At 44.6% G+C, this 27,036-nt stretch overlaps 3 protein-coding genes and 1 long non-coding RNA gene across 6 annotated transcripts; 3 read left to right on the forward strand and 1 right to left on the reverse strand.

Annotated features, from left to right (window-relative positions):
- Positions 1-38: 38 nt before the first annotated feature.
- Positions 39-11,578, forward strand: camk2a (calcium/calmodulin-dependent protein kinase II alpha). Of its 2 annotated transcripts, XM_054754530.1 has the most exons (18): positions 39-476; positions 1,060-1,154; positions 1,396-1,455; positions 2,134-2,188; positions 2,430-2,495; positions 2,578-2,650; positions 2,747-2,849; positions 2,968-3,051; positions 3,375-3,469; positions 3,557-3,679; positions 3,751-3,834; positions 3,918-3,960; positions 7,713-7,753; positions 8,425-8,473; positions 8,590-8,665; positions 8,758-8,852; positions 8,938-9,166; positions 10,323-11,578. In XM_054754530.1, exons 1-18 carry the CDS (start codon positions 415-417, stop codon positions 10,324-10,326), a joined length of 1,437 nt encoding a protein of 478 aa, XP_054610505.1. In that variant the 5' UTR covers positions 39-414; the 3' UTR covers positions 10,327-11,578. The 2 variants fall into 2 exon arrangements, with proteins under 2 accessions (XP_054610505.1, XP_054610506.1); XM_054754531.1 differs by lacking the exons at positions 39-476; positions 1,060-1,154; positions 1,396-1,455; ... (3 more) ...; positions 2,747-2,849; positions 2,968-3,051 and adding an exon at positions 3,278-3,302 and having other exon boundaries at positions 10,323-11,577.
- A 4,975-nt stretch (positions 11,579-16,553) lies between these two features.
- rps14 (ribosomal protein S14) lies at positions 16,554-21,540 on the forward strand. Its single transcript, XM_054754534.1, has 5 exons — positions 16,554-16,708; positions 17,652-17,806; positions 17,901-18,062; positions 21,291-21,367; positions 21,435-21,540. The coding sequence occupies exons 2-5, from the start codon at positions 17,658-17,660 to the stop codon at positions 21,500-21,502; spliced, it is 456 nt and encodes a 151-aa protein (XP_054610509.1). The 5' UTR covers positions 16,554-16,708; positions 17,652-17,657; the 3' UTR covers positions 21,503-21,540.
- A 1,108-nt stretch (positions 21,541-22,648) lies between these two features.
- chm (CHM Rab escort protein) lies at positions 22,649-26,152 on the reverse strand. 2 transcript variants are annotated; one of them, XM_054755130.1, is made up of 16 exons: positions 26,057-26,152; positions 25,603-25,669; positions 25,456-25,528; positions 25,236-25,360; positions 25,069-25,168; positions 24,830-24,964; positions 24,651-24,767; positions 24,483-24,594; positions 24,195-24,417; positions 24,049-24,126; positions 23,870-23,977; positions 23,735-23,798; positions 23,571-23,667; positions 23,400-23,498; positions 23,184-23,329; positions 22,649-22,894 (listed from the first exon to the last, which is right to left on the reverse strand). In XM_054755130.1, the coding sequence occupies exons 1-16, from the start codon at positions 26,106-26,108 to the stop codon at positions 22,745-22,747; spliced, it is 1,746 nt and encodes a 581-aa protein (XP_054611105.1). In that variant the 5' UTR covers positions 26,109-26,152; the 3' UTR covers positions 22,649-22,744. The 2 variants fall into 2 exon arrangements, with proteins under 2 accessions (XP_054611105.1, XP_054611103.1); XM_054755128.1 differs by having other exon boundaries at positions 23,571-23,670.
- Positions 24,532-26,558, forward strand: LOC129169094 (uncharacterized). Its single transcript, XR_008566380.1, has 3 exons — positions 24,532-25,385; positions 25,565-26,175; positions 26,314-26,558. It is a non-coding gene; the product is annotated as an uncharacterized LOC129169094 (long non-coding RNA).
- Positions 26,559-27,036: the final 478 nt, after the last annotated feature.

A 27,036-nucleotide genomic window follows, 5' to 3' on the forward strand; every position in this document is an offset into this window, starting at 1 on the left:
TTGCTGCTGTTGAGAAAAGGTGCATGAATGCTCGTGCAGGTTTTGGATCAGCGCCTTGGTACCGATGAAGAGGAAGGGTCCAGGTGGGCGGGCTCACGTGTAGGTGTTGCCAAGACGTGTGACAACATATACATGACTTTTATTGACAAGATGCTTACCTTTTGGCAGACCAAAATGAAAGGATGTAGTTGCTATGGCGACCCTGCATGTGTGTCCCAGCCTATGATTGGCTGAGGGGCGAGTGGGCGGGGAGCTCAACCGGGGAAGGAGCCGCTCTTCATCCCTCCATCTTCTTCATCTGCTTGTGCAGAAACAAAGTGTCTCCATCTCTCATCAGTCCGGCCTTCATCATCATCACCATCACCCCTGAGGAAGACTGACACAGCCCCCAGACCCTCGCCTCGCTGGGTCGCCATGGCAACGGTCATCTGCACTCGTTTCACTGAGGAGTACCAACTGTATGAGGAGCTGGGCAAGTAAGTGGCATTGATATTATTCATTACTTCTTATTCCCATAAATCAATTGATTATTCTGTATTGATCATTGGAATTTCGTCAGCTTTGTTTGCGATCAACCACATTTCGCACGCACACAGTCTGGGCAGGAGTACAATGTGCCTGTTTGTATACGAACTGTAGATACACTATAAGACATCACATAGACACAGTGTGTGGATGTATATACACGTGCGTGTATATAGTGTATTTGTATATACAACCGATGTGGAAAAAAGTGTTGCTAGAATGGGGTGGAAGATGAAAATGGATGATAGATTGAATTGTAGATGTATAGACGGAATGATGAGTGTAACACCTCTTTGACCTCATCCCACTCACCACCCTCACACACACACACACACACACACACACACACACACACAGGTCTCTTACATAACACGTGTGGGTGTATTCTGGAAAAGAAGCAGAAATATTGTTGATGAAACTTTCTGATGAAGAACATCCACTGTGGTCATCATCCCCAATACGATTATTGATCCTAGACGCCTGTGATGTTTTGATGACATGAAGATGAAGATGCTGTTGTGTGTTTGTGTTTAGGGGAGCTTTCTCTGTGGTGCGCCGCTGTGTCAAAGTCCTGTCAGGTCAGGAGTACGCCGCCAAGATCATAAACACCAAGAAGCTCTCTGCTCGAGGTGAGACATGACCACTTCAGGTGGTTGGAAAAGTCCAGCATCTGTGCTGAGTTCAGGCGTGTGTGTATAGAGTAGGACAGGAAGTGGTGTGTGTGGGCGTGGTCTAGACAGCTTTGTATTGATGATGACATATTATTGATATGAATGAATGAGTGTCATTCATGCGTTGATGGACATGCAGCGCTAATGATCCAGCACCAGGGGGCAGACATGAGCTAACCACGGCCCTTTTTCTCATCAGATCATCAAAAGTTGGACCGCGAAGCTCGAATCTGTCGTTTACTGAAGCACCCGAACATCGGTGAGTTCCGTTGTGATGGCTTTGATGAAAAATGGATGAAGACTATGAATTATGGAGACACTGCTAACGGCAACATGGATAATTCATATCATGCTGCCAGTGTCGACATGTCTCAATACTAACTGCTCTTTACTTTCTAGAACCAAGGCCCACATCGGGCCACCTTAAACTTGTCCTGCTCAAACCTGATTGGTAGATGGCTTTGAACACGTCAACATGTTGCATTTATTGTGTAATAGGCCTCCTGCTGCCCACACACACACACACACACACGCTCACACGATTGCTGCAGTGTGTAGGAGTGTTGGAGAAAAAAAATTATCATTGTTTCTGAGGGCTTTACCACAGGTGTGTGTGTGTGAGAGAGAGAGAGAGAGAGCGAGAGCGAGCGAGCTTTTTGACGCTTTCACCTAAAGACACTGTTGTTGCCTGGCAACACACACACACACAGTTATGTAACCCTCCTCAGTATCTGTGGAGCATCACCCACCCACACAGAGCTGTGATTGGACACTCCTCCACGCCAAGCCTCCTGATTGGCAGCGTTAGTGCACCTGAGGTCATTTTTTCCCTCAAACCCCCCTGCTGACATCCAGTCCTTCAAACTCCAAACTTCCTGCTCATGTTTGATGTTGAAAGTGATGGTGTTTGTGTAAGAATTGTCTTGTTGCGTTGCAGTGAGGCTACATGACAGCATCTCCGAGGAGGCTCATCATTACCTCATCTTTGACTTGTGAGTGTGACCCATGACGTCACATGAGATGCTCTTGTTGCATTCGAGGCAAAGTAGGAAATGTCCACTCCTCAAAGTCAAATGTAAAGTGAAAACGTAGCTAACGAGCTAAGCTGCTATTTGTTTGGTTAACGACCAAACAAAACGTTTTGAAGCAAATACTGTAAGTTGGTATTCACATTTTCCCATCACAATAAGCACAATGATTAACACGCCCATGACGCTGTGTTGTGTGTGTCAGGGTGACAGGTGGGGAATTGTTTGAAGACATTGTAGCCAGAGAGTATTACAGCGAAGCTGATGCTAGGTGAGTGAACATCAGGCGGCAGCACTGTACCTCAACATGTTGGCATCATCTTCAGACCTTTGACCTATGTCCCACGCCACAGTCATTGTATACAACAAATTCTGGAGGCCGTGCTTCACTGTCACCAGATGGGTGTGGTCCACCGAGACCTCAAGGTTAGCTTTCTTTGTATTCATCACAACCTGAACGTTTCTCCGCATTGTTAGCGCCGTCTTGATGTAGTGAGGATGCGTGGCGTTGTCTTCTTCCAGCCAGAGAATCTGCTGCTGGCCTCCAAGTCCAAAGGGGCGGCGGTCAAACTGGCTGACTTTGGTCTCGCCATCGAGGTGGAGGGCGAACAGCAGGCCTGGTTTGGTACGATGATGTCATCATTTTCCATCTACATCCACTTCATCTGTATCACCATGACAACCAGCAACCATGTTGCTAAGGCAACTGCTGTGTGCGTGTGCGTGTGAATGTGTCTTTGCAGGCTTTGCAGGAACTCCTGGTTATCTTTCTCCTGAGGTTCTGAGGAAGGACCCGTACGGAAAAGCGGTGGACCTGTGGGCCTGTGGTCAGAGTCCAATCTCCTTCACTCATCTCCTTGTTTTACCACCTTGCCTCCTCTCCTTCTTCCATGTGTTGTCTATGTGCTCTCTCTATTCATCACCTTTCCTCCTCCACTTGTCTCCTTGTTTCCTCTCCTCAGGTGTGTCTTATGTCCTCTGGTGTGTATTGTCGCCTAAAGTAGGATTTGTCTCCTGGGGCATGTCCTGTCATCTCAGGTTTGTCTCGTGTCCTCAAGTTTGACTTTGATGTCCTCAGGTTTGTCTTCAGGTGTGACCATCATGTGTGATGCTCAGGTGTGATCCTCAGGTGTGTCCTTTGTGTTCTCAGGTGTGATCCTCTACATCCTGTTGGTGGGTTATCCTCCATTTTGGGATGAAGATCAGCATCGTCTGTACCAGCAGATCAAAGCTGGAGCGTACGATGTAGGTCACATGACTCTTTAACCTCACACACGCGCACACACACACGCTGTCCCATGAGCCTTAGCGTCTGCTTGTCCCCGTCCAAAGTTCCCATCGCCCGAGTGGGACACGGTGACCCCAGAGGCCAAAGATCTCATCAACAAGATGCTGACCATCAATCCGGCCAAGCGCATCTCGGCGGCGGAGGCGCTCAAACACCCCTGGATCTCTGTGAGCATGTTCACCTTTGACCCCTGCTTTGTCTCGTGCTGTCATTTGATCGGCTGACTCTTCCTCCTCAGCATCGCTCCACGGTGGCGTCCTGCATGCACAGACAAGAGACGGTGGAGTGTCTGAAGAAGTTCAACGCCCGGCGCAAACTCAAGGTACGACCCAAGGGGTGTGGCTTTGTGCTCCTTCCTCTGCTGTCGAGCGTGATTGGCTGACGTGTGTGTTCCTCCCCGCTCAGGGAGCCATCTTGACCACCATGTTGGCCACCAGGAATTTCTCAGGTCAGTCTGGCTGCCCCGCAGGTCAAAGGTTATGGATGAAGAATAGCAAAGTGTCCTAAACGTAACGACACCATGACATCATCACAAGCTTTTTAACCATTCATTCCTACGTTTACCTTTCACCTACCTACACGTGTGTGTGTGTGTGTGTGTGTGTGTGTGTGTGTGTGTGTGTGTGTGTGTGTGGTCGCACATTAATAGTGTCATTGTATTTTCATTCAAGCTGCTCACCAGAGGTGAGGTCATGTGACTTGGACTCGAGTCACATTTTTGATGACTTCACACTCGACTTGACACTATCATCAAAGACTTGCAACTCAACTTGGACTTACATATTACTGACTTGGGATGTGACTCGGACTTTAGTCTGACAACTTGAAGATACTGGAGCTTTTCAGTGAGTGTGCTGAGTAAAATGTGTCCCCATTCAAAATATCCAACTAACGTGACCGCCAATTATGACAGCAGATTTCACTACACAATCTGCCTCATTGAATGCATCAATTAACGTCCAGTCAGGTTTAAGAACAAACAAGGAGGGCGTGGCTTAGGTTTCTGCCAGCGGCAGACTGCTGCAGCGTGGCAGTCATTAACGCCAGGATGCTCGTAAATGACGAGGTCATAAAGTAATTGCTGTGTGCAAAACCTGCAGTACGAGAATAACAGACAGAAGAGAGACGACTTCAAACTTTGTTCGGCGCCTAAAGCTGCACAAAGAGCGGTAAGTTGGGCGGATAGAGTCGTATGCAAAGGTTTGGGCACCCCTGACAGTTTCCTTTATTTTCATGACTTAAATCAATGAATATTTGGATCCATTATTCAATTTGATATATCGCATAACACAGTCGTATTTCAGACGTAAAATGAGGTTTATTGGATTAGCACAAGATATGCAATATGCAACAAAATTAGACAGCTACAGAAACGTGGGCACCCCTGCCATTTTGTTGATTTGAATACCTCTATCTACCAGCGCTGGTTAATTGGAACACAAAATGTGTTTTTTGAGCTCAGTAAGCCTTTAACTTCATAGGTTGATCCAGTCATCTCATCAAAGGTATTTAACGTGGCCACTTGCAGGTTGGTTTTCTCTTTGAATCTCCTGTGAAGATGGGAAACATGGGGTCCTCAAAACAGCTGTCACATGACTTGAAAATGAAGATTGTTTAACGTTCACCTCTGAAATATGGCGCATTCCATCAGTTTGATACATTAAGATGAAATTGTACATTTGTAAACACCCAAGGATTTAGAAGTGAAATTGATGGAAATTGTCAGGGGTGCCCAAACCTTTGCATACCACTGTATCTTTTGTGAGGTAATGCTTTGGCTAACTCCAGCTTAGCATCCATTTCATGCAACAGTACATGTTCCCTTGTAAAATAGCTGTGGTTAGCTGGAGTTAATAAGCGGAAGATGGATGGATGGTCGATAACGTCATGTTCCTGAAAGAGGGACAGACAGGAAGTGATGTCAGGGGTTCAGATATGAGTGTAGTCGGTAACGGCCCCAAGTAGCCCATGTTTTTAATTATTTGTTATTTATTTATTTATTGATGTATTTGTTCTTTATTAGGGATTTGGGTAAAATTTAGGCTGGTATTGCGATACCGATACTTTGCGCAAATACACGTGTCTCGTAAACTTTAAAAGGTGGTATATTTAAAATCATAGCATACAATACATCAGAGCAATATACAGTATTTATTCACTTGAAACTCTATGAAGTGTATTGAGTAGGGATGCTCCCATCAGGGTTTTATGCTGCCAATTCCAATACCGATCATTCATGAGATCGGCCAATACCTGTAATGATATCATAGGTAATTTTTTATTTTATTTTATTTTTTTTTTAAATAACCTTTTGGGCGGATTGTCTTTTTGCCTTTTGTTGGAGATGAAATTCCCCGCAACCTACTAAAGGTCAAAAGGACCACTTTAGAAAATTAATTAAGCCAATTTCACCTCCCCTTACGTGTTTTTTTTATCTCCAGTTATGAGAAGGAAAGAAGATTCATACATTGGTATTAGATTTCAAAATGTACTGAAAAATAAATGAGACAGAATAATTTCACATTCTTCGGCTATCCGGGCAACCTGTGCCTCCTAATGTCCTCCTGTGGCTTCCTGACCAGAAGGAGCGAGAGCCGCCTCGATCGCTAGTCCCCTCTACCTTTTAGTAATTGTTTTCCTCAGACCGTTGGTGCCAGTGTCTCCCCAGATAACTGTCTCCCAGATTCTTTGACGAAGTTGTGTGACGCCAGCAGGTGATAGTCGGAGCGTTCGTTGACCTGTTGACGCTTTTCTTGCACAAACAGCACATATTTCCAAGTCTGTCTCAAAGCCTATTTTGTCTATGATTTTGTTCCCATATCTGGCTGCTGGTCCTGGCTGGCCTTCGCTGATTGTACACTATGCTAGCACAACACAGTTAAATTGTTCAGTGACACTTGAAAAAGTTAGCACAAACGCCGTGAATGTGATATTCACTTCCCCGTGGGACAAAAAGGAGCTCCAAACTAACCGCAGTGCTTGCTTGTTTTAAAAATAAAATGCCGCTGTGCTAAAAAGTCACATTTAACTCTGCCAGTGACAAAGCCGTTAGGCAAAGCGTGTATAGAAAGATGCAAGAGAAGTGGAAGAGCAATCGGTTTGATAAGGGAGTGATTGGTGTAGTCTGTGTCAAGATGTCAAACCGACGCTTGTGTTGATTCTCGCAGCAATACGGGACAAAGTGCGTCCCTTGTTGGCTCATTACGGGTGTTTGCAACCCTACGTGACACGACACACGCAGGGTTTGCCGCTGCACGCCCATCGTTTTTTGTGATCAGCTTTGAAAGGCATTTATCAGCATATGCTGAGCACGAGTTTTTACAGAAATCGGCCAATATTGATGGGTGGACGATCGATCAGAGCATCCCTAGTATTGAAGTATAGCCGTGTTATCCCCCAGGACACCATCCGTAGTCTCTTTAAGAACATGCCCCGACGTTGTCAGGCATGCGTACAAGCACGTGGGGGCCACACAAACTACTGAGAATCATTTTGAGTTGCTAAAATGACATTTTAGCAAAATGGACCAGTCTGCTGCATCATTTTTTCACTTTCATTTTTTGGGTATCTTTGATTTCCCCCCTCTATAGGGTGATCATTTTCATTTCTATCAAATGATGTGGCATCATTTTGTTACTAATACATCACCCACTTATTATCAGGAAACATATTCACGATCATTTTTCCCACAGTTTAGATCTGATGTGTTTTCGAAGTGTTCCTTTAATTTTTTTGAGCAGTGTATATTAAAACTCGTGAATGGAAACCACAAAATGAGAAAAAGTAATTTTATTTGGTAAACACTAAACATTGCTTAGGACTCACAAGGACCCCAACTTCAAGCCAATGACTTTGTGCTTGACTTGAACTGTCTTGTCTTGACTTTCTCCCACTCTGCCGCTCACACACTCACTCCCTGGTTCTGGTTCTGGTTCTGGTCCTGATCCTGGTCCTGAGCTGTGATGAGTGTCACCATAGGACATATTTGCTGGCCCAAGTGGACCGTCTGTAATGTTTGCGCTCTCCACTCGTCTCAAGTGGAAGTTAAATTTGTCCACCGCATGAACACACAATGTGGACATTTGGCTCCTGACGGTATTATTGATGTTGCTGTGTGTGTGTGTGTGTGTGTGTGTGTGTGTGTGTGTGTGTGTGTGCGTGTGCGTGCACGTGTCTCTGTGCGTTCTGATTTCCCTCCAGGAGGAAAGAGCGGCAGCAACAAGAAGGCCGACGGTGTCAAGGTGTGACCACTTGATTGTTTGGCATCAGGGGGACGGAGCTTGTGTGCCACAGTTTGACAATACAGTACAGTGTTCCCTCGCTCTATTGCAGTTCACCTTTCGTGGATTCGCTGTTTAGTGGTTTTTATTTTAGTGCTTCTTTGTTTTTGTTTTTTTTATTTTTATTACAGCTTGAACGCTGTTACAGGCCGAGCCTGGCCCTTTAAGAAGAATTGCATTGTGGGAAGTTGAGTGTCTCTCTCTTCCCCCTCTCGTCTGTCTGCACTGCCTATTGTTTTCTGTGTCCTGATTGGCGGTAGACTTTGTCAGTCTCCTTCGTAAAAGGAGAGGAAAAGACCATATGGTCATATGAGTGAAATACGCGTGAGTGACTTCGTCATTTCTTGTGTCCCGCCTGGAGGTTGATCATTAAAATTTGAACTGTTTTGAGAGAGAAATGTGAGAAAATGTTAATGCCTGTCTGGGAAACATGTAGAAAGTGTATGGTGAGGGCTTTTACAGCCTTAAAACATATACAATCATTGCAAACGAATGAAGTTGGCTACTTCACGGATTTCACTTATTGCAGGCCGTTTTGGAAACCAATCCCCCCCGTGATAAACGAGGGAACACTGTACATCAGTCAACACATTTCCTAATTTGACCTGCAACTTCCTCCACTCATGTTGTAGGAGTCATCAGAGAGCACAAACACAACCATTGAGGATGAGGACACTAGAGGTACACACACACACACACACACACACACACACACACACACACACACACACGCACATAACGATTGAACTCTTTGACTACATTTATGCTGTGTGTGTGTGTGCGCACGTTTGTTTCAGTGAGGAAGCAGGACATCATCAAAGTGACTGAGATGCTAATCGAGGCCATCAGTAATGGCGACTTTGAGAGCTACACGTAAATGCAGACTTTTATTGTGAAAGGAAGCAGCTCTTGGTGGTCACCAGAGGAAGTGCTTGAGCTGTTTCCTGTGCGTCCTTCCTCCTCAGAAAAATGTGCGACCCGGCCGTGACAGCATTTGAACCCGAGGCTTTGGGGAACCTCGTGGAAGGGCTGGACTTCCATCGCTTTTACTTTGAAAACTGTGAGCAACTTCCTGTTCCTGCCTGGTCAGTGCTGCTTCCACCCCGGTTCAATTAACTGTGTGTGTGTGGGGGGGTGTGTGTCAGTGTGGTCCAAGAACAGCAAACCGGTGCACACGACCATCTTGAACCCTCACATCCACCTGGTGGGGGACGAGGCGGCATGCATTGCTTACATCCGCGTGACGCAGTACATCGACGCCAACGGGACGCCACGGACCGTCCAGTCGGAGGAGACTCGAGTTTGGCATCGCCGCGACGGGAAGTGGCAGATTGTACACTTTCACCGCTCAGGCTCCGCCTCCACGCTCAGCAAGTATGACACTTTTTGGCTTTAGCAGCCTGCTAGCAAGATGGCAGACAAGTCGCATGTTCTATCATATTTATGTACTTTAAATCATGCCTTCATCTTTTACCATGTCTTTATCTTTTTCTTTGTCTTGTCTCCGTCATTACTTTATCATGTCTATCATATACAGCTCATGTATCATGCCTTTATCATATATACAGTATGTATCATGTCCTCATCATACACGTGGTGTGAAAGTGTTTGCCGCCTTCCTGATTTATTTTTTTTTTGCATGTTTGTCACACTTAAATGTTTCAGATCATCAAACAAATTTAAATATTAGTCAATGACAACACAACTGAACACAAAATTCCCCCCGCCGTTAAAACATAACTTAGATCTCAAATAATCTCAGTTATCATTATGGAAAAGGTTATAAAGCCATTTCTAAAACTTTGGGACTCCAGCAAACCATAGTGAGAGCCATTGTCCACAAATGGCGAAAACATGGAACAATGGTGAACCTTCCCAGGAGTGGCCGGCCAACCAAAATGACTCCAAGAGCGCAGCCATGACTCATCCAAGAGGTCACAAAAGACCCCACAACAACAACCAAAGAACTGCAGGCCTCACTTGCCTCAGTTAGGGTCAGTGTTCATGACTCCACCATAAGAAAGACACTGGGCAAAAACGGACTGCATGGCAGGGTTTCCAAGACCAAAACCACTGCTGAACAAAAAGAACATTAAAGCGTCTCTCAATTTTGCCAGACAACATCCCCAAGAAAATACTCTGTGGTCTGACGAGACAAAAGTTGAACTTTTTTGGAAGTTGTGTGTCCCATTACATCTGGCGTAAAAGTAACACCGCAGTTCAGAAAAAGAACATCATACCAACAGTAAAATATGGTGGTGGTAGTGTGATGGTCTGGGGCTGTTTTGCTGCTTCAGGACCTGGAAGACTTGCTGTGATAAATGAACCATGAATTTCTTTATTTTATCTTTATGTCTTTATCATATCTTTTGTCTTCAACATGTCTATCATGTCATTGTCTTATCTTGTTTTTATCATGTCTTTAATGTGTCTTTATCATGGCTTTTTAAAGATATTTTGTGTGATTATGAGGTTTTCTCATGTCTGGTGATGACATGGTTGCTGACTTCTGGTCTTTGCATTCATCCAGCTGACTTCCTGTGTGGGCGGTCCTTTGGTGGGGTCACCATCGCCTTGACGACTGATTGATTGACAGCAGGCGGGCATCTGACAGCGACAGTTTTGAGAATTTGTGAGAAGAGGAGGAGGGGCAGAGGGCGTGGCCTAATGGAGAGGACATAGTCTTTCTTGTTTCTTATTTGCTGTAGTGATTGATTGAAGCTAAAGAAGAAGTTGAGTGCCGCCTGACAGCGCCCCCCTGTGGCTGGCGGCTTTAGCTCAGCTTAGCACAAAGATGACGTGTTAGCATAGCATGCAAACAATTCAATGTAAATGTCCACTTAGTGAATGTAAAACCATTTGAGTCTTCAGCCAGCTGGGGGTGCTGGGAAAGAGTCGCTAGTTGTTCATTGATTCTTTTTGCTCCATCCACAAGCTTCCTCTCTGACCTGCGAGCTTCCATACACACCTGCCCTTAGCCCCGCCCCTCAATCAACATGTGACTATTCATGTAGTAATAATTCCAAGTGGATCGTCAATGAAACTTCTTTTTTTTCGTTGGGGGGGGGTTTGGCTAATCAGTGTGTGCCTGGTTTGATTTAGGAGATTTAATTAGCATCTTGGATGGTGGACTTCTGCTTTTTAGTGCATGCTTTTCCCTTCTTATCTACTTCCTGTTTGGAATCATGTGACTTTTGGCTCAGGTGTTGGCTTGTTTAAATTTGAAAGGCCTCCAGTCAGGGTCAAAGGTCAGTCAGTTTGTGCTTTCTACAAGTGAAATGTTGAGTCAACATACTCCCTGCTGATATTTACCACTATTTGTTTGCTAACGCTTGAAAGTAAAAGTGAAATCTTCTCTGGTGACGTGCTCATTGTGACGTTACGTCTGAAACTTCCTGCTTGGATCCTGATGACATCATCACGCATCAGGAAGCACTTTTTCTTTTTCTTTTTTCTTTTTTTTTTTTAGCTTTAGTGCTGTTAGCAGCTGTTGCTTTGGCTACGAGCTAAGATGCTAACTTGCAGCACTTGTGTTCCACCAAGGATGCTAAACGTGCTAACAATCACGTCTCAGGTGAAGCGGTGACATCAGCCACAAGAAAATGTAAAAAACTCAATGTTGTGACGTGTCAGCGGCAGCATGCTCGCTGTGTAACAGGAAGTGAACGTGTGTGAGTGTGTGTGTGTGTGTGTGTGTGTGTGTGCGCGTGTGAGAGTGCGTGCGTGCTATATGCTCCAGTGTTAAATAAAAAGTTGATCAAAGCAGTCAGTTCTTTGATATCATTCACTTTTCCTTTTGATTTGTTGGAAGTGTAAATATGTTAAAACACAGGAAGTCAACTGACTGGCAGTCATTGCTGAGACACGGCGGAGAATTAAATGAGCTTTCAAAGGGGAGCTGGAGCCAGAAAAGTTTCATTGACCACTACTGGCCACCCCGTAGCTCCGCCACGGCCCTTGGAGTGTCTATTAGAGTAACTAATAGCTGAGCACGCAGGGCATAATATGGAAGTGGATGCCGATCGGTGCTCCGTTTTAACGCTAGACTCCTTACTTGACGTGCCTACTCATGCTGCTACAGAGGGCTTCCAATATTAACAGATTGATGTGTTGAATCAGGCGTCAGAATTTAAGTCAAAGTCAACATGGTGAGAGAACTTGACAGCAATCCACCAAAGTAATCATGGAAAACCTAACCTACCGCTTGCAGTTCATGCAAGATGCGGGTTTATTGACAGCTCCTCCACACGGAAAGTTGTGCGCTGCGGTGAAATGCATCCAAGCGGAAACAGGGTTTCGGCTGAACTGATGTTCTGCACCACAGAGCCCCGTTGGTCAAAATTGTCCCCCAGCTGTGGGCCACCCCTGGCAGCCTCGTAGCTCCTCTCCCAGCTGGCACGCACACTATAGACTAGGGTGACCTAATTTTCAGTAACCAGGCCACTCTGTGTGGCAATGAGATACTGGAGCTTTCCTCAAAGATGCCATACTTCAATATATTTAAGGTATCCCTCCTATGCTAGATAGATTTAGTTAGAAAATTGTTATACATTACAAAATACACACGAATCCAGATAGGCTTCTCTCAGTTTACTCCATCATTCCATCTTCTGCTGCTTGCCGAGGTCAGCCAAAGCAGGGAAGCCCAGACTTCCCTCTCCCCAGCTACTTCGTCCAGCTCCTCCTGACAGATCCTCAGGTCTTCCTTGTCACCTCATGTCTTGCCCAAGGACTCCCGGTGGGACACCTCCCCGGGGAGGCACCCAGGAGGCATCCTGACCAGATGCCCGAGCCACCACATCTGGTTCCTCTCAGTGCGGAGGAGCAGCGGTTCTATACTCCACGTTTCTAAGGAGAGCCCAGCCATCCTACGGAGAAAACTCATTTCGGCCGCTTGTCCCCGCTATGTTGTCCTTTCAGTCACTATGCAGTTGAGGGTAGGAACGTAGATTGACCGGCTCAGCTCCGTCTTCACCGCAACGGACAGATGCAGCGTCCGCATCACTGCAGACGCTGCACAGATCCGCCTGTCCATCTCGCATTCCATCCTTCCCTCACTCGTGAACAAGACCCCGGAGGTGACACGCCACCCTTTTCTGGGCGAGAACCATGGACCCGAACTTGGAGGTGCTGATTGTCATCCGCAGCCACTTCACACTCGGCTGCCAACTGATCCAGTGCGAGTTGAAGATTGCGGCTCGATGAAGCCAGCAGGACCACATCATCTGCAAAAAGCAGAGACCCAATCCTACATCCACCATACTGGATCCCCTCAACGCCCTGGCTGCACCTGCAAATTCTGTCCATGAAATGAACAGAATCGATGACAAAGGGCAGCCCTGGCGGAGTCCAACCCTCACTGGAAACGAGTCCGACTTTTTGCTGGCACTGTGGACCAAACTGTGACATCGGTCATACAGGGAACGAACAGCCTGAATTAGGTGGTCCGGTACCCCATACACTCAATCTACACCCCATCACAGAATTCCTCGAGGAATACAGTCCAAAGCCTTCTCCGAGTCCACAAACCACATGTAGACTGGTTGGGCCAAACTCCCATGCACCCTCAAGGACCCTGAGTTTGTCCGCAGTTCCAGGACCAGGACCAAACCACACTGCTCCCCCTGAACCTGAGACTCCTACCAGGAAGGCTGAGGAGTGTGATCCCACGATAGCTGGAACACACCCTCCAGTCCCCCTTCTTAAAAAGGGAGACCACCACCCAAGTCTGCCGATGAGTTTACTCATCATGTTTAATTATGCCGAAAATAATATCTCTTTGATAAGTCTCAATGGTGCAAAAATGAATTGAAACCCCTTAAAACTACTCTGGAATGAAATCAGGATAGAGATAATGGCTCTTCTGTATTAAACTAATTGGCCTGTAAGAAATTAACTGTCTTTTCAAATCTTACTGGATGAATAACTACAAAATCTGAAATACTAGAGAAGCACTTGTGGAGCGCAGACCTCCACCAAGCGCCATAGTTCCCCCCCATATTGTGAGTCACACCAAAATAATAATCCTACTTTTTGTTGGATCAGTCTTTGATCTTTTGTAGAACCTGTTGGAAACTTATCTTCTATTATTTTCCAACCGCTCTGACCATTTTTTGTGGAGTTATATACACAAATGCCGTAAATGGTCTTATCTCACGATGTTAAAAAATCCTCAAAAAAAATTTGGGATCCAGACAGTGATCCAGATCACCCGCAAAATGTAATCAGTTCTTCCATATCCCATTTCTGACAATTCCTGAAAATTTCATCCGAATCCATTCACAACTTTCCAAGTTATTTTGAACACAAACAAAGATAAACCTCCGTGCTTGCGCTTGTTGGGGGTAAATATTAGCTGTTAGCAAGCCCAGCTTTACCATAAATACTGTAGCTCTCACAAACGTTTCAATGAAATGATGTAAACAATAAGGATATTACTTCAGAACAAAAAATATATCTTTAGTCACATGCAGCAGGGTGCCCTCATGCCGCTCAATTCAATCGCCCAATGCAAAACATTTTCATCACTTTGGGAAAAAATTTTAAAATTAAAAAAAAAAAAACAGGACGGGACTTGAAAGGAGGACTTGTCCTGGAAAAACAGGACCTTTGCTCATCCAGGTATGGACAAAAAGGATTCACACTGTGGACGCCCGGGGCTCGAACCACGCCCCACCGAATGAGAATCAAGAGCGCGAGGCGGACGTGTGGACTCAAGTCACAATTTCAATGACTTTTGATTTGACAGTGTCATCAAAGACTTGCAACTCGGGACTTGACTCTAACTTTAGTCTGATGACTTGAAAATACTGGGGATTTTCAGTGAATGTGTTGAGTAAAATGTGTTTCCAATCAAAGTATTCAACTAACGTGATCGTTATTATTATTATTATTATTATTATTAGTGCTAGTAGCAGTAGTAGTAGTAGCAGTATAGTATTTCTAGCAAGACAATGTATTTTCCCACAGAATCTGCCACACTGAATGCCATCCATCCATCCATTTTCTATGCCGCTTATCCTCACTAGGGTCGTGGATGTGCTGGAGCCTATCCCAGCTGACTTCGGGCGACAGGCGGGGTACACCCTGGACTGGTCGGCAGCCAATGGCAGGGCACATATAGACAAACAACCATTCACACTCACATTCATACCTATGGACAATTTAGAGTCTCCAATTAACCTAACATGCATGTTTTTGGAATGTGGGAGGAAACCGGAGTAAAATCACACCTGCGCTGAGCCGGAGGATCCGATTGGCTGTCCATCAAGACACAGGGCGGTCTTCCACCCATATTAAGGCCCTTACTGGTGCCGACAGCAGCGCAATAACCATCAGACGGCATCTGCAGGAAAAGGGTTTAAAAAAACAAATTCAAAGACCTCGTCTCCTTCAACGCCACAAAAGTGCCCGTTTAGACTTTGCCAGGGAACATCAAACATGGGACATTGAAAGGTGGAAAAAAGTTTTATTCTCTGATTAGGAAAAAATGTAACCTTGACGGTCCAGATGACTTCCAACGTTACTGGCATGACAAGGAGATCCCACCTGAGATGTTTTCTACCCGGCACAGTGGAGGGGGTCCATCATGATTTGGGGTGCTTTTTCATTCAGTGGAACACCGGAGCTTCAGGTGGTGCGGGGTCGTCAAACGGCGGCCGCTTACGTGCAGATGTTGCAGCGGGCATCCCTCATGACTGAGGGCCCTCGTCTGTGTGGTAACAGCTGGGTTCTTCAACAGGACAACGCTGCAGTTCACAATGCTTGCTTGACCAAGGACTTCTTCAGGGAGAAGAACATCACTCTTTTGGACCATCCTGCAAGTTCTCCTCATTTAAATCCCATAGACAGTTGATGCCCTTGGTGAAGCCATCTTCACCACTTGGAGCGATGTTCCCTCTAGCCTCCTGGAAACACTCGCATCACGCATGCCCAAACCCATTTTTGAAGTGATTAACAAAAATGGTGGAGCTTCTCATTACTGAGTCCTACTGGGAACATTTTTTGTTCTGGTTTGGAGAGTTTTTTGTTATTTTTTGAGCCATGGTCTTAAACTTTTGATCAACTGAAAACAGCCTAGCTCAGTCTAATTGTTGTTTTCAATAAATTACTTTTTCAAAATGCTTTTTGTCTCACTCCCCCCTCTTGTTTTTGCATATTGTAGCTCTACTTAAAACCTCATTAAGATCCAAATGTGCAAAATGCAAATTGTGTGTATCTATATTGTTCAAATAGCATTTTATTTGGGAGACACTAAACAGTGTAAGGACTCAATAAGTTCAAGCATCGGACCTGACTCGACCTGTCTTGTTCTTGAGTATGACTTGGACTTACATGTCTTTACTTGAGACTTGACTCCAGACTTGAGATTAAAGACCTGAGACTTGCAAACCACCGACTTGCTCCCACCTTCGGTGCTAGGCAGCAAACTAAACTCGATGTCCAGTGCGACTCTCAAGGTGTCAGGGAATGTTTACCAGGCTACTTCTGCACGGCTGCACCAGCTGGCAACCGTTGGAACCCACACAAGCACAGGTTCACATGCACACTCCGTACCTCTTTTTACCTACTCAATAATAATAAATCACTAAAAGACAGATGTCAATAATGGATTTTGAATTTGATTGGTTCAGCATTCACATAGAAAGTGGACTTTATTATTACTAGAATAGAATGTTAGCTTTATTGTCATTGCACGGTTTGACACAACAAAATTACTATATTGATCTTCGCCTTATAAATATGTTTGTTCGTGTTTGTTTAAAAATACAAAAGTTAAGAAGGAGCTGCTTCTTCTTAAATCTCCCCACCACAAGAAGGCAGCAGTCACTCCCCGCGCTGAAATGCTTCAACTTTGACCCCGGAAGCGGAAGTGTCTTTCCTTTCTAGTTGGATCCCGTAAAGAGACACACTGAGGTGAGTTTGGCCTCTTAGTCGATCATCAAAAATCTTCTTTTTGCAAGATCATCCGAACTTTCCATTGGCTTATGTGAGATTTTTGACACTTTTTGTTGGTTTTTGTATTTAAATTGTGTGGCTACGCAGTTTCTTCATCATGGATTCGAAGCTTTTTCAGGCGTCGCCGTCGTTGCTAACTACTACAACAATTCACTTTTATTGTCAATCGTCGAAGATTAAATCTCATGTGAAGAATGTTTTGTGCCGGCGAAGAGAAGTCACAAGTGATCAGTTACGGAGAAATTGAGTCTCCTTGTCGTTGGGTGCTAACGTGTTAGCATTAGCATGTGAAGATCTCAGTTGGTGTGTGGTCGTGTTAAAATGTCGCACTCTGTAAACCTAGCAAGTCTGATATTCCTGACTTTGAAAGATGCAGTGGAACGCCGCTTGGATTCATACTCTGTAGTTGGATCCATGAACAATATTTGGATTAATATGCTGTATTTGGAAGCATACGCGGTATCCGCGTTAGTTGCAGCGGTGTGACGTCACTCAACATGGCGTCGTCCATGTGTAACGTACATTTGTTAGCATTGTAAGTGTGTATAATGCAAACGTTTGATCTGTAATAGTTGTGGAGAGCAGTATTACCAATTGAGGCACATAACTGATATTACAAAAACTTGCCGTGAAAGAAAATGAGACTTTGAGTTTTGTGAATGGCAACAGGTGGATACACACTATGTACTGCTTTGTTTGTAGCAATAATACTTATCAATAATACTTTGACAATAATACCTGTCAAAATTGGGTTATTTCTCGCGGTACAGCTGACAGTCACACACACACACACACTTAGGAACCCCTGGTGTCGATGCATCAATTTGTCGTCACTTACTTGAGCAAATTGGCAGAGGTAGTTTGTATGAGCCGTGAATGACTGTTGATTGTGTGGTGACAGCTGACAATGGCACCGCGCAAAGGGAAGGAGAAGAAGGAGGAGCAGGTCATCAGTTTGGGTCCTCAGGTGGCCGAAGGAGAGAACGTCTTTGGCGTGTGCCACATCTTCGCTTCCTTCAACGACACCTTCGTGCATGTCACCGACCTCTCTGGGAAGTGAGTTGTGGGATGGTTGCTAAGCAACCAAGATGCTAGGCGACAGCTGTAAGTAATGATGAAGTAACAGGACGTGTTTGTGCGTTGTTTTCAGGGAGACTATCTGCCGTGTGACCGGCGGCATGAAGGTAAAGGCTGACAGAGACGAGTCCTCTCCTTACGCCGCCATGTTGGCGGCACAAGACGTTGCTCAGCGCTGTAAAGAGCTCGGCATCACCGCGCTGCACATCAAGCTTAGAGCCACCGGAGGAAACCGGTGAGTGTGATGACGTCCCTCCAGTGCAGCAGTGGGTGATAGATGGATACAGTAGATGGAGTTTTCCCTTGAGGCTGCATGACAAACACAAAATATTATGGCAGGGCACCTTAATATAAATGCAGTCTTTTTGTGGAAGTAGAACAATGTTTTTAAAATATGCGATTGGTAAAGTAAACATGGAAAATAAGAGAAATTATCCATGTGTCAAAACAGTGACGGATGTATGTTTACGTACGTACATAGCGTTATGGTTTAGGTAAAGGTGTTTACGTACATACATAGCGTCATGGTTTAGGTAAAGGTGTTTACGTACGCACATAGCGTCATGGTTTAGGTAAAGGTGTTTACGTACGTACATAGCATCATGGTTTAGGTAAAGGTGTTTACGTACATACATAGCATCATGGTTTAGGTGAAGGTGTTTACGTACGTACATAGCCTCATGGTTTAGGTAAAGGTGTTTACGTACGTACATAGCGTCATGGTTTAGGTAAAGGTGTTTACGTACGTACATAGCGTCATGGTTTAGGTAAAGGTGTTTACGTACATACATAGCATCATGGTTTAGGTGAAGGTGTTTAAGTACGTACATAGCATCATGGTTTAGGTAAAGGTGTTTACGTACGTACATAGCATCATGGTTTAGGTAAAGGTGTTTACGTACGTACATAGCATCATGGTTTTGTTTACGTACGTACAAAGCATCAAGGCTTAGGTGAAGGTATTTGCGTGCGTACATAGCATCAAGGCTTAGGTAAAGGTATTTGCGTGCGTACAAAGCATCATGGTTTAGGTAAAGGTGTTTATGTACGTACATAGCGTCATGGTTTAGGTAAAGGTGTTTACGTACGTACATAGCATCATGGTTTAGGTAAAGGTGTTTACGTACGTACATAGCGTCATGGTTTAGGTAAAGGTGTTTACGTACGTACATAGCATCAAGGTTTAGGTAAAGGTGTTTACGTACGTACATAGCATCATGGTTTAGGTGAAGGTGTTTATGTATGTACATAGCATCATGGTTTAGGTGAAGGTGTTTACGTACGTACATAGCATCATGGTTTTGTTTACGTACGTACAAAGCATCAAGGCTTAGGTGAAGGTATTTGCGTGCGTACATAGCATCAAGGCTTAGGTAAAGGTATTTGCGTGCGTACAAAGCATCATGGCTTAGGTGAAGGTGTTTACGTACGTACATAGCATCATGGCTTAGGTAAAGGTATTTGCGTGCGTACAAAGCATCAAGGCTTGGGTGAAGGTGTTTACGTACGTACATAGCATCATGGCTTAGGTGAAGGTGTTTACGTTCATACATGGCATTGGGGTGGGGGAAATAATTGATTCTTAGATGCATCATGATGCGGTCATTGGTGATTATTAATCGATTCATAAATGTCAACAATCGACGGAACAAAAAAAAAGGAACAGAAAGCAGAAGTGTCGCCCGGACAATTTGAGGTGAAGCGGCAAAAGTGTAAGACGCTACCAGAATGGCTCAGCGTAAACTTCGACCTGCACCTGCTAGATTTATAGCGAGTGTCTGGAAGCACTTTGGCTTTCATGTACTTGAAGGTGAAAATGAGCAGGACAATATGCAAGCTTTGTCATACAAGCTTCAAATATTTGGAGAACATGACAAGTATGAGAAACAACATAGCACGTTTCCACCCAAAGCAGGAGGAAAAACAGCCAGCCGAAGTTGCTGCCAACCAGAGAACCATCGAGCAGGTGATAACTAATTTTCCACCCAACTCGGAAAAGCGTTTCTGCTTGAAACACTTTCATTGCAAAGGATTTGTGGCTGTATTCGGTTGTTGAGAAGCAGGGCTTTCGTGCTTGATTGCGCACTTTGAACCCAGATACAACGTCCTATTGCAACTTTATTTCATTGACACTGCAATTGTAAATAAGGGCATCCAAGTTTGTTTGGTTATTCATAATGTACTGACGTTTGCAAGCATTATTCTTGTATGAGAGCTGCTGGTTCACAAATATATATTTTGTATGAAAGCTGTTTTTGACTTTGCTATACAGCAAAATATTCTTTTCAGCAGAGATTCTATGCTCAGGATTTTAGTTTGAATTCAGAAGTCTATTTGTGAATGGCAGCTTTTTTTATGTTGGTTACTCAGAATATGCTGACGTTTGTTCATTTCATACACGCTGCTACTGCTGCACTTGACTTTTCCTGCTGGTCCTGTGCAATAGGGAAGTATGTTGGTAGATGTAACCTTCTCACCTTTCAATAAAGTAAGTTAATCTGTTTCATGTTTATTTTAATTGTGGATCATTACAAAAATGCTTTGTTTTAGTAGTACACCGCGAGTAAAAAGAAATTATACAGTATATTGAAAAAAAGATGCATTGATAATCATTTTAATCATTGCATCGCAGGCCTCTGAATCATAGTGGCATCGAATGGTGGGATGGCCAGAGATTCCCACCTCATGTAGTATCATGATTTGGGTAAAGGTGTTTATGTGCGTACGCAGGTACGTCGCATCATGGTTTAAGTGAAGGTGTTGACGTACATACCGAGTGTTGTGTTTTAGGTACAGGTATTTATGTACATACGTTGACTGCAGTCATACAGTAAGTGGTGTACATATGCAAAAAAATTCACCTTTTCTTTGTTTTATTGTGAATACTTACCAGCACAGTGGAATTTGAAATCTTGAATACAATTTTCCAAATGCATAATAGAACATGTCTGAAAAGGAGTAGGAAGAAACAGAGCTTATGTGATCCTATTCCTTCACCGTCAGTCACTGATATTTACTTCCTGTTGTACCACTTGACCAAGTTTCACGTGGCAGACAAGAATGTGTAGTAGTGAGTTTGTAGATGGCTTATTCACTAATAGAAATGGTTATGGTTCATGTCTACAGTAGATGTCTAAAAATGATATCGCACTTATCCATCAGATGCTGTGCTTCAGCAATTCTTCCATATTTTAATGCTGAATGTTTGTATTGATAAAGTGACTCATGTTAGTTAATGGATTTTTCTCCTCAGTCTGTTTAATTCCACATGCTAAACAGGAAGTCAATTTATGAGACTTGCTCATGCTATGAGAATTGTGAGAATTTATGAGAATTGCTAATGTGAGTAGCCTTACACAGGTGGCTCAGGTACAAAGGAAAGTGTACTTTATCCAGGTCTGCTCGTGGTATTTAGTTTGATAGTTGCAGTGAAACAAATGATGATTACGTGAAACTGTTTCAGCACCAAGACGCCCGGGCCCGGAGCACAGTCAGCTCTCAGAGCGCTCGCCAGATCCGGAATGAAGATTGGGCGCATTGGTGAGACAGACACACACGCAAACACAAACATAAACACAAATGTGAACTTTTAACATACTTGTTTCAGAGGACGTGACTCCCATCCCGTCAGACTCTACCCGGAGGAAGGGAGGACGCCGTGGTCGCCGTCTGTAAACATGACAATGTTAACGGCAATAAAGGTGTTAAACGTTTCTACTTCCTGCTTGGTGTCGTTTACTTCTTGTTATAGTCGGGCCAGTGCACGGCTTGCGATAGGAGGGTTGCCGGGTTGATTCCTACTTCTTTTAGGTAGCGTTTACCTTTTTCTACGACAGCATTTCAGTCCTTACAAGGTGACATTTCTTCAGTATTTGTGTATCGTACTGCAGGAGCAGCCATGAATACATGAAAATGTATATAGATACAGGTACAGCACATGAATACTATACATGATTGTATATTGTAGTGTAGAAATGGGTGAGTGAACAGAGCTTTGGTCCTTCAGTGAAAGCAACATTATACACCACAGCAGGGGTCACCAACGTGGTGCCCGCGGGCACCAGGTAGCCCCCCACGACCACGAGGTGACCGCAAGCCTGCTTTTCATTCAGGTTTTCAGTTAATAATGAAAGAACAGTAGAAAGAAATGCATTCTGAAATACAAAATGTGAGTTGTGGACACCAGCATTTTGTTCATGTTCTGGTAAAACAAGCATATTCGCTTTGTTTGGGTTTAAAATAAGCTCTGAAAATAAATGTTACAAAAATGAGTAGCTCTTGGCCATTTTCATTTTGTAAAAGTAGCTCTCACAAGGAAAAACGTTGGTGACCCCTGCACTACAGCATACAGTGAAACACTGGTGGTCATTACTCATGCACAAAAAGCCTTACAAGCCCACATTGTTCAGTAGCTGCGTGGATATTATATACACAAATTGGCGCCAAAACCTGTCAAACCAATGATAGCTGCTAATCCCGTCTGAGTCATCAATACGCACTGTAATGAGACGTTTCTAACGAAATGTGTCGTGATATTTTCAGAATGATACAAGCTTCGAAGCAGTGTGATTCAGGGAGTTTGACAAGCTTTGAGGGTTCAGGTTCATTTTACCATCTTTTATAGTGTGTTGAGGTGTTCAAGTGCACTGAATTTGAGTGTTCCATGAATCTGCTTTTAAAAAAAAAGGGTCTGGAAGAGTTCCAAGTGGCAGAACCTTGCTAAAGGCTGCTGCTGAAATAGTGTAGGACATATTTCTAACCGTCCAATTGGCGTTTCCCATACATCAGCTGTCACAAAGCATATTAGACAAGTTTGTTGCATGAAGCTTTTATTGATTTTAATAAACTTAAATTTAAAAAAATGAAGGCAATTTTACCCATAATGCACTGGAGGAGGGTTTAACTTGATACTTTTTTTCACTCCTCATGAATCTTCTGCTCCTCATCTCCCCCCTCCCCCTCCTGGTCTGTGGTGGCGTTGTCGCCATCGTAGATGATGTCCTCAGGGTTTGGAGCAGGCGGACAGAAGTCTTCCTCTGGAACAATTTTGTGGAAGATCGACTCGGCCTGAGAAAGATTAAAAGTGTCATCGGTGTGTTGCCATCAGCATCAAGATTCAAGAGTTTTATTGTCATATGCATAGTAAAACAGGCAGTTATACTAGGCAATGAAATTCTTATTCTGTTCATTCTCCCAAGAAAAGAAAGAAAACACAAGAAAGAATAAGAACATAAGAAACATTAATACCAATAAATTAAGCAACAACAACAGAAGAGACATTAATACAGATAAATAATACAAATAAATAAGTAAAGTGTTATGAGTGTGTGCATGTGTTGCAAAGGTGGCATCTCACCTGTCGAATGGCGTGCTCGTGACCTAGAGCGCCATCTGGTCCTGAACACAGGTACACGTTAGAGGGCACATGCTGACCTTGGACCTCCACACCTGAGCCATCCTCCATGTTGAAGTAGAGACACCAGAGGACAGACGGACGTTCCGCTGTGGACACATGATGCAAAAATGCTCTCAATTGGTCTAGCTCCCTGCTTTTATAGTGAAAAGCCCTTACCTTGGTCATGTGACTCTGGTGTGCGGAACATCCTTTTAACTACAGGAGACAAATCCTCATAGGCGGAGCCAAGTGATTGACAGGTGAGGTGAACCAAATCTGAGGAGACAGGCAAAGTGGTGGCCATGTTTTCTTTCCTTGTCCACAAAGTGATGAAGATGATGATCTCACATGTTCCTGGCATGCACGTCATGGTGGACGGACAAAGCTCCACCATCCTGACCGCGGGATACCCCACCTCCATTGGAGGGACCGTTACAACAGAGACCTGCTTGAGCAAAAAAAAAACGCTGGTCTTTACTGTGCATGTGCATGCTCAGCGTCATGCAACTTACCTGCTGCTCAGAGTCGCTGGGCAGAATAGAGCAGTCTGTAATCAGCACAGCTCTGGAGATACACCTGAAGGAAAAAAGGTGGGCACACTCCCTCATTAACATGCCACCAATTCAAGGCAGTAGGTGTGGTCAAACCTGGTGGGTGTGGCCATCATCTTAAAGTCTGGGGACAAGTAGCTGTCTTCAAGCACAAAATGGCTGCCAGTGATTCGCTGTCCACGGCTGTCGATCACTGCTTTGCATCTGAGAGAAAGTGGGGGGAGCCACAGTGAGTCTGAGGATGAAGGAAGCGATGGAGGAGGAGGTGTGGCCACCTGTTGGTGGTCTTGTCGAGCAGAAGGCAGCTGACGGGATGTCTCAGGCAGTAGACGCCTCCAAACACGGCACACATCCTGCAAGAACGATCATGTTGTGGCCACGCCCTCTTAAGCTTCAGAAGGTTTGTTGATGCTCGTCTTACCGACAAAAACACTGCGGGATCTCCCCCAGGCCGTACACCGGAAACAGGAAGGGTGTGTTACCATAGCGACCTAGGCACCGAAGGAAGTGGCGCGTGGAGGTCAAGCCGACTTCGGTGGGTGTGTCCTCGGTTACCATGGCGATGGAATGGAGCAGGAAGTGTTGCAGGTTGTCGCTGAGCTGCTGGTCACGGAGGAACTCCAAATATGTCTGTGCGCTGGAAGCTGAAAGAAACCTTGTGAGACCACATGTACAATGATGACGACGTCATCAGGTGGCATCTTCTCACCCTTGTGCTCCTCTGTCTCCTCCATACAGGAAGTCAGGAAACGCATCAACTTCCTCTTCTCAACCACCGATAGCTGACGACTAGCAAACACGTCGGCACGGCTGCACGGTACCTGACGACCACACCCCTGTCACACGACGCCACACGGGGATATACACGAGTACGTACCTGTTCCACATTGCCATGGCGATAGGTGAGGATCCTGGTAATGTTCTTGAACTCTGCATAGCGACTGACGTTTGATTTGATGAGCAGATCAACCAATGAGCCTCGCGCATACATCAACTAAAGAAATGAAACATGACACATTCAAGCTAGTTGGATGATGAAATAACCTGCATGGTTACCTTGGAGACCAGGTCGATGTTGAACCTTCGTCCTTCTTTCACCAGCTGAGCGAAGGTGATCTTCCTGTTTGGCTCCGATTGGCTGGCAACATCCTGGGGGCGTGGCAGATCTGACTCCTTTTCTGTGTGGACAGCCTATGATTGGATGAAACATGTCTGTCATGTGATCCAAAAAGGGCTGACACACACACACATACACACACACACACACAGTGCATGTGTGTGTTTGTTGCACTCACCTCCTCTTCTTCTGTTTGCTGCTGTTTCTCCTTTGGCTCTGACTCTACACATGATTCTTCTTCTATGCTCTTCTCTTCATCATCATCTTCTTGGTCCTCACTGGGGAAAAATGTGTCATGTTGGTAACAGTCTTCCATCATTGAGACACATCTAAATAAAATGTCACCTTGTAAAACAGAACACTTGCAGGTTCGAGACAGAGGCAGAGTCTGTGTTTGACACATAGATTGGCTCCTCCCCTTCTGCCAAGAGACCAGACCAATCCTGGACCTCATCACCCTGAGACTGCTCCTGACCGCATGCAGGCACAGCAGAGGTGATCATGTTAACTTCTCGTCTTGCAGCAAAAACGACGAGCAACCAATGAGAATGCAGGAAGGACTCGCCTGATGTTGTTTGATCCAAGTCAGCAACGTGTTAAAAGTGAAGCTGGCCCACTTGGCAGCGTAATAACTTCTCCTGCAATCACACATGATGTTCTGTAAATGCCCTCAGTGTGTGCACATCGGGAGGACAGGGGACGGTCCACTCACGTGTCCAGGTGAAGAACTCTTTGTCCCACTCGAGAACAGGCTGCTGCCACCACTGACTCAGTGAGACCTGTCAATCATTAATCATCAAAGCAGGTGAAGGAGCACACACCCACCTACTAGTGTAAACAACTAAATAGAAAATAGGTTTTTATAACAACATGAAGCATATAGACACTGAAAACAATTACATCATCGCAATTATCAGAATGAGGATTTAGTCGTTTTAGTGTTAGCATAGTGACAAAATGCTGGAACGGAAGCTCCAAGCATTAGCTAGATGTTTGTTAGCCACCATCCTTTCAAACGAACTAGATGTTAGCCACAAGCTAACCGTAGTGCGTTTCGGTCAGCGAGGAGATATTTGCAGACAAAAATGCCTGTTTTGTATGAGACAATGTTAAGCACTTTAGATTAAACACACAGCATCCGAACAAAGCATATTTGGCGAGTTTACCTGTTCCCAGAATGACGACGTCAAACTCAGACGGAAGATCCTCGGCTGCCATCTTGGTTCAGGCGCGTGACCCACACCGAGTGCTCGTCGCGGGGCGCGCGCGTGCGTCTACACGTACAGTATGTACACACTCAAGTGGACTAAAGACTTAAACAACACCTTTTTGTGAGAATGTATTTAGGCGGTTCCTCTTCTTAGAGATGACCTCTGAACCTGTAAAATAATGTCATTTTCTTCTTACAACTTTCCTGGTACAGGAGGTGAAGTTATTAGACCTCTTCAGGATCATCAGCATAACCTTCTACAGCATCATCAGTGTGAACATTCTACATCATCATCATCAGTATAAACCTTCTACAGCCTAGGTTCCCAAAGTGGGGTGCGCGTATCCCCTGGAGTACACCAGTTGTCATAGGGAACAAAAATGGAAAACAATTACGTGTGCCAGAGTGTGCCCAAGGAGAACGGAGCAGAAAGAGAGCACGAAGTTGTTCATTGCTCTGTGTGCTGTATGAACAAATAAGTAAGTTTGATTATTATTTTAAGAGTGTTTCATCTTGAAGATTTCATTTATATCTGTATATATTTTTGTACTTGGGATACTGCTTCGTCATGTTAAACTTTCCTCCTCAATTTGGTATTAAATTAAAATGCAGACTTAAACCATAGCCATCGAGAGTGGACAAAAGTGAAGCTCAATGTCAAGCCATTCATATGGAATTATGCCAACATCAGACTGGAATAAAAGATATGTAGGATCAGCGCTCGGGTGAAACTTTATCAAAATGTGACCACACATGATGGATGGATAGATGGAAATACTATAACATTAATTAACCAGTTCATTATGTTCAACATGGATTTGTGTTTTTAAATGCAGGAGGCGAGAGTTCATGGCTTCAGGTCAAATATCAGAAGGGGAACGCGACTGTAAAACGTTTGGGAACCTTTTCTACAGTATCATCGGGTGTTCATTCAGG

Source organism: Dunckerocampus dactyliophorus, chromosome 16, assembly GCF_027744805.1.
Source record: "Dunckerocampus dactyliophorus isolate RoL2022-P2 chromosome 16, RoL_Ddac_1.1, whole genome shotgun sequence".
NCBI lineage: Eukaryota > Metazoa > Chordata > Actinopteri > Syngnathiformes > Syngnathidae > Dunckerocampus > Dunckerocampus dactyliophorus.

Coding starts and splice junctions, on each gene's coding strand:
- camk2a (XM_054754530.1), top strand. CDS start 415: ATGGCAACGGTCATCTGCACTCGTTTCACTGAGGAGTACCAACTGTAT. Junction 3,680..3,750: donor TCAAACACCCCTGGATCTCT/GTGAGCATGTTC, acceptor CTTCCTCCTCAG/CATCGCTCCACGGTGGCGTC. Junction 3,835..3,917: donor ACGCCCGGCGCAAACTCAAG/GTACGACCCAAG, acceptor CTCCCCGCTCAG/GGAGCCATCTTGACCACCAT.
- rps14 (XM_054754534.1), top strand. CDS start 17,658: ATGGCACCGCGCAAAGGGAAGGAGAAGAAGGAGGAGCAGGTCATCAGT. Junction 18,063..21,290: donor AGAGCCACCGGAGGAAACCG/GTGAGTGTGATG, acceptor AAACTGTTTCAG/CACCAAGACGCCCGGGCCCG. Junction 21,368..21,434: donor AATGAAGATTGGGCGCATTG/GTGAGACAGACA, acceptor TACTTGTTTCAG/AGGACGTGACTCCCATCCCG.
- chm (XM_054755128.1), bottom strand. CDS start 26,108: ATGGCAGCCGAGGATCTTCCGTCTGAGTTTGACGTCGTCATTCTGGGA. Junction 25,361..25,455: donor CTTGGATCAAACAACATCAG/GCGAGTCCTTCC, acceptor GCATGCGGTCAG/GAGCAGTCTCAGGGTGATGA. Junction 24,127..24,194: donor ATCCCGCAGTGTTTTTGTCG/GTAAGACGAGCA, acceptor TCGTTCTTGCAG/GATGTGTGCCGTGTTTGGAG.